General features: G+C 43.6%; 1 protein-coding gene across 2 annotated transcripts in view; it reads right to left on the reverse strand.

The window, feature by feature from the left end:
* The window catches only part of IFT43 (intraflagellar transport 43), a 96054-nt gene that overhangs the window by 87446 nt on the left and 2117 nt on the right, over window positions 1-6491 (reverse strand). For both annotated transcript variants that reach the window (XR_004244553.2, XM_032134801.2), the window contains exon 2: window positions 5083-5175. Coding sequence is in view for 1 of the 2 variants with exons in the window: in XM_032134801.2 (XP_031990692.1) it covers window positions 5083-5175 (93 nt within the window). In the remaining variant the exon portion in view is untranslated. The remainder of the gene's footprint in view (window positions 1-5082; window positions 5176-6491) is intronic.

Here is a 6491-nt window from a genome sequence, read left to right on the forward strand (position 1 = left end):
TGATGCTATGGTGTGGTAATTGCCCATTAAAAACTCCCCTGAAACTGAGAGTGTGGCTGTAAGATCCAGTTCTGACCAATGAAATGCAACTAGAGCTCTCCTTAGTGAGGTCTCTGGCTACTGTTTTCCCGATAAGAAGGGGTACACCCTTCTTACTGGCATGCACCTTGAACTCTTCAACGATTCCCTCTCTTCCCACCTAGAATGCATATCTGATCCCAGGAGAATGACTAGCCATCTTGCAACCATGAGAACAAAAGTCACAAGCTCCAGATAGCAGAGCAGGAAGCTGGAAGGAGCTAGAGTAATGCAGGACATGCTCCAGTGACTGCACCCACTCTGCTCTGCCCTCCACTGGACTCTTTGCTATGTGAAAGAAAAATTGCTCCTGTTTGATTCAAGTACTGGAGTTGTTTCTGTTGTAGGCAGCCAAATTCCATACTGATAGATAGAGGAGGCCACTTGAAAAATCAATCCATCCTAAAAGACAGGAGTTTTAAATTCAAATGGAAATGGGAACCAGGCAGATCAAATGTGAGTAAATCTGACCAGGTGTATCAAAGTACTAAGCAGTTAACTGGGGAGGGATGGATGCATGTAAGCTATCAGCAGCTGCAGCTCCAGCCAATTACCACCATGTGGGAATGTCAACCCAGCATTCTCACTGTGCCAGGGCTTCTGATTTTAAAGAGAAGCCCCAAATCTGAATTTCGATATTACGTTTCCTAATTTATAAATGGGAACCAAATTTAAAAATTCTTAACCCTGTATGGATCAAATAAAACATGATTATAGGCCAAATTCAGCCTGAAGGCCACCAGCTTTCAACCTCAGTAGAGAAGGTTAAGGTGGAATAAAAAGAATGCCCAAGTTCTAGAGAAATAATAATGGTTGGCAACATACTGAGCATTTGTGTGTCAGACTGAGTTAAGGTTATATCACTTTTTCTTTCCAGCCATCCTATGAAGTATGGAATATTATTATCCCTGTTTCACCAACAGGAAAATGAGGCTTAGCAAGATTAACTCAGTATCACAGAAGCTAATGTATGACAGGGCCAGGATTTCAGCCCAGGCTGGTATGACTCCTAGGCCTGTGTTTTTACAGACTCTTAAGAAATGCCTGCTGCAACTAGAAAGCAAAAAAACTTTCCTCCAGGCTGGGTGTGGTGGCTCACACCTGTAATCCCAGCACTTTGGGAAGCCAAGGCAGGAGGATCGATTGAGGCCAGGAGTTTGAGACCAGCCTGGGCAACATAACAAGACTTCATCTCTACAAAAAAAATCAGCCAGGCGTGGTGGTGCATGCCTGTGGTCCCAGCTGCTCAGGAGACTGTGACTGGAGGATCGCTTGAGCCCGGGAGTTCAAGGCTGCAGTAAGCCATGATCATGCCACTGCATTCCGGCCTGGGAGACAGAGCAAGACCCTGCCTCAAAACAAAAACAAACAAACAAAAAAACCCTCTGCTCTGGATAACTACTAGCCAACCTATTGATAAATGAGTAGTAGCCTGTGAACAGACTTCCAAATCAGTTCTAAGAGACTCTGGCTGACATGCTCTTTCTTCGCTGCCCTTTAATAAAAGCAGCAAAGTGCTGTCCCAATACGCCTTTATTCACCAATTTATTGAATGAATGCTCGCACAGTGCTTTTCAGTTTATTAAAAAGCTTCTCAACGTGTATCTCACTTGCCCCCATATCAACCTGGTGGTATTACTATCACTATTTGACAGATAATGAAATGGAGAATTAGAGAGATTAGTGGACTTACAATCCAGGCAATTAGCACCCAGTCCTCTGGTGCGAAGCCCTGTGTTCTTTCTGCTTCCTTCACCAGAGCTCTCAACTCCACTACCTTGCTTTAAAATAACCATGTGTTTGAACTAATTTCCACTTAAGTCTAAAGTAACTCCAGCATGTCTGACAGCTCCCAGGTACCATATTTACATTTGCATGGATATCTTCATCCTAGAATATAGTCAGCAAGAGGACAAAAATAAATACATCAAGTAATAGAATTGGAATGTAAATGGGCACACACACAAGTCTTGGGATCTAATTTTAGAAAGAAACAGCCAAAAAGTCCCACACAGCACAGTGAGCATCTGGCCCCGTGGGAGGCTGCCCACACTGTTTAAACCCCAATTAGCCCAGGGAGAAAGGGATCCTGGAATCCTAACTGGCATCTTGCTTTCAGAGGCAACAGTTGGGTGAAGAGCAGAATGACTTTTCATCATGTTCTCCCAGAAAAATGGTAATGCACAGAGTTAAAAAAAAAACGTAAACCTGGAAATAAGTAGGTATTACTGAATGGCTGAAACCCTGAAAGGGTTCATCACACTCTGTGACCATGGAGTTATATTCTCACAGCAATGATTCTCACATGGGAGCCAAGGGGAAGTGGGTGGTAGGCAAGCAGGGCCCACTGACCCCAGCCCAGGAGCTGATTTGGTATGGGGGTCATATAAGGCTTCAAGGCCTAATCAGGTCATCACAGGCTCATTCACCTAACTACCATAGGTCATCACAGGCTCATTCACCTAACTACCATAGGTCATCACAGGCTCATTCACCTAACTACCATAGGTGGCTATAACCTCCTTCACAATTAAGTAGACTTTAAAAAATATATATATATATACACACACACACATACACTCTTGTTAATATTTATATATATATATATAAAATATATACTCTTATTGCTAATTATATATTTATATATATATCACTCTTGTTGCCCAGGCTGGAGTGCAATGGCAAGATCTCAGCTCACTGCAACCTCCGCCTCCCGGGTTCAAGCAATTTTCCTGCCTCAGCCTCCCAAGTAGCTGGGACTATAGGCACATGCCACCCATACCCAGCTAATTTTTAAATTTTTTGCAAAGACAAGGTCTCACTATGTTGCCCAGGCTGGTCTTGAACTCCTAGGTTCAAACAATCCTCCTGCCTTGGCTTCCCAAAGTGCTGGGGTTACAGGGGTTACAAGCATCAGCCACTGTGCCTAGCCTTAAGTAGACTTTTAATCAATCTTCCTGGTTGCCAGTGATCACGAGAATGTAAATTCCATTATGGCAAGAGATCTTGTCTCCTTTGTTCACTGAAATATGCCAACCCTGCGAAATGGTTCCTGGCACTTACTGTGTGCTTCAATAAATAGTCGTTGAGTAAATGAATGAATGATCTGGTGTTGGAATTAATCCTCCTGGACCCATGTGGAACAGTGTAAAGTGCCAGAGGCCAAGAATTAGCTTCCATCAGCTATGTGCTTCCGCATTTTCTCTTTAAATACATACACCACTGCAGTTCAAGCTCCCTGAGATCCAGGGTTGGGTCTGGTATATCTTCTTTCACCAAATTCCTACTTTATATCACCTCTCGTAACTGTGCCTCCAATGCTCCACTATCCGCACCTCCCAACCTCCCTGCCCCAGGCCCCATAACACTTCTACATAGCTTCTAATGTGTAAGTACATCACACACTATGTACTTGACCCCACCTCATCCTGCGCAATAACAATTGCAGGCCTATTCTGCCAGGCACTGTGACAGATAATAGGGTACAATGATAAGACACAACCTCTGCCTTCCAGATGCTCATATCTTATGAGAGAACCAGATATGTAAACAATTAGAATACAATGTAATAAGTATCATAATGGAGGTGCCATGGCTGCAGTTACAAACTGACAATCCTTGGACCAAATCCAGCCCATATGATGATTTAATATCTGGTCCATATGGTGATTAGGTTTTCTTAATCAGTTGCTAACCTCTAAAAATGTGTTGCTTTCACATAAAATTTTAGACTGCCAGCATCTCTTGAAGAATCATAGTTGGCAATACTGGGCCTGTATTCTCTACAGCATCAACCAGCTTTGGCTAAGTAGTGGTTGTCCCTTTAGAGGGGGTCATGTGGCCTCCAATTCCCAGTCCCCCTGCCCTAACTTGCTACCCTAGTTTCTTCCAGGCAATGATGCCAAGGGGTCAGCTGCTAGTTTTTCTAGGCCAGCACAGATGTTATCTTAATGATTCTCCATACCCTCACTTCTAAAGGGAGAAAATGAAAGATAAATGGACGAGGCCTTGTGGAGAGCTTAAGAAAGTGGAGAATGCATTTCCTATGAAAATGAAGAATATTCCTACCTATGTGATATGTAAGTGAAGTGTGTCCATGTCAGGTACCCGGCTCATTTGCTCATGCACCTGCCTGACCCATTAGGATTCTCAGCATGGGTCCCTTCATCTGTTGCAAACCTACTATGGGCCAGCAAGCTAGAAGCCAGGTTTCCTGCTCTCTGGGAACTCATTGTCCGGTGGGGGAGACAGACATGTAAAAAGACAATTCACATATAATGGCATATGTTCTACAATACGTACTATGGGAAGTGAGAGGAAGGACTGCTAAGTCAGCCTGGAGAGGTTAGAGAAGAGCTAACTTCTGGCAGAGGATGACCCTGAGGCTGACTTTTGCAAAGTTTTTTCAAATGGACAGAGGAAGGTAAAAAGGGGCTCTGAGTAAGCTGCCAAAAGTAGTGCCCTGGCAGTAAAAAGTATTGCTCATCAGAATTACCCACCCTCCACAAAGAAGCTGGATCATTTCCCATAATTCCAGGCTACTCGGAAAAGTTTCCAGGAAAGCAAGGCCAGTAAATGATCTGCTTCCTGCCGGAAGACTGTAGAAAGCGCAGGTCACCACCGAGAGCAATGTCCAATTGTGTAATCCAACCTTACGTCACCAGTCTGTCTCACTGGCATTTATTCAGCAGAAATAAAAACCTGGAATCCTACTGGATTTTGAAACTTCCCAGTCCCTTGCTTCAGCTAACATAAAAAGTTCTACATTAAGAATATAAGGAAATGCACAGAAACTAGTCTGGCATCAAGGAAAAAAAGTTCTTCTTCCATTTCCTGCTACAAGGACAAATGCCAAGGAAGGGAATTCCCAAATCAAGACAGGAGAAAGGGTTGGCATTCAAGAGAAGAAATATGGAATATCAAATCCTTGGTCATTAAGGAATCACTAACTCTTAAAGAGCATTTCTTCAGATTTTTTTTTTTTTTTTTTTTTTTAGCACCCACCTCTCCAGTCAGAGTCAAAGAGGAATTCTTGCCATTGAGGTGATTCTCGGTCTGCGCTGACTCCTGTTGAGCTCGGCGACCCATCTTGGCCCTCTGTAAGGAGAGACAGAAGGCACTGCTGACCCAAATGTCATTTGGGCCACTACTGAGATGACAATCCGGCCGGGTGCAGTGGCTCACACCTGCAATCCCAGCACTTTGGGAGGCCGAGGCAGGCAGATCACAAGGTCAGGAGATCCAGACCATCCTGGCTAACACGGTGAAATCCCATCTCTACTAAAAACACAAAAGATTAGCCTGGCGTTGTGGTGGGCACCTGTAGTCCCAGCTACTTAGGAGGCTGAGACGGGAGAATCGCTTGAACCTGGGAGGCAGAGATTGCAGTGAGCCGAAATTGTGCCACAGCACTCCAGCCTGGGTGACAGAGCAAGACTCCATCTCAAAACAAAACAAAACAAAACAAAAAAGATGACAATCCTGGGAAGGTAAGCAAGGACTGGATTTATGATGACGTGGTGGAGAATGGGATTTGAGTTACTTGGACATGTTTTTAGAAAACCCTCTAAAACTCCTTAAAACAAAGCACCTGAGGTCAGTTCTATTTGATAGGAAAATACGAAATTAAGACAGGGTGTCACTCTGTTGCCCAGGCTGGAGTGCTCACCGCAGCCTCCACCTCCTAGGCTCAAGTGATCCTCCTACCTTGCCCTCCTGAGTAGCTGGGACCACAGGTACACACCACTGTATCTGGATACTTTATTTTATTTTTTTGTAGATATGGGGTCTCCCTGTGTTGCTCAGGCTGGACAAGGTTTTCTTTTAACAGCTATAGAGATGGCAAAAGAAAATTCTATTTTCTACCCAAAGAAATGCAGTTACAAATTCCTCTAGAATGGGCAGAGACCTCATGCCACAGGTCAGAGAAGAAGGTGGTAAAGGCTCCCATGTTCTTACACAGGATTTTAGGAAGGCTTAATTTCAAATCTGCACCTTGGCATGAAAATCATTATCAAACAGGCTTTTGGAAAGAATTCCTAAATTCCATGGCAACTGGAAAACAGTTAGCATTTGCTCTGATATATACAGTAACTGGGTTTGCCTTTACAGACATTAAGGGAAATCTAGTACAAGAATTTTGAGACATTATCTTTGGAAATCAGAGCACTTCAAAATTCTTGGCCATCAAATAAACCATTTGCAGGTGTTTCCCAAGGCCCTCCGGTGGAGACTCTGCCTCCAAGGCTTCCCAGCACACAAACAAAACTTTATTTAGTCAGACTTTTGGGTGCTGAAATATTTGTACTTTTGCTTTACTTTGTTTAAAAAAAAACAGCATTAATATAAGCACTTAGATCTCATTTAATGTGGCTTCCTTTGATTCTCACAATAATGGACACAAACTGAGACGG

The sequence above is a fragment of the Hylobates moloch genome, unplaced genomic scaffold (assembly GCF_009828535.3).
Source record: "Hylobates moloch isolate HMO894 unplaced genomic scaffold, HMol_V3 SCAFFOLD_16, whole genome shotgun sequence".
Lineage (NCBI taxonomy): Eukaryota > Metazoa > Chordata > Mammalia > Primates > Hylobatidae > Hylobates > Hylobates moloch.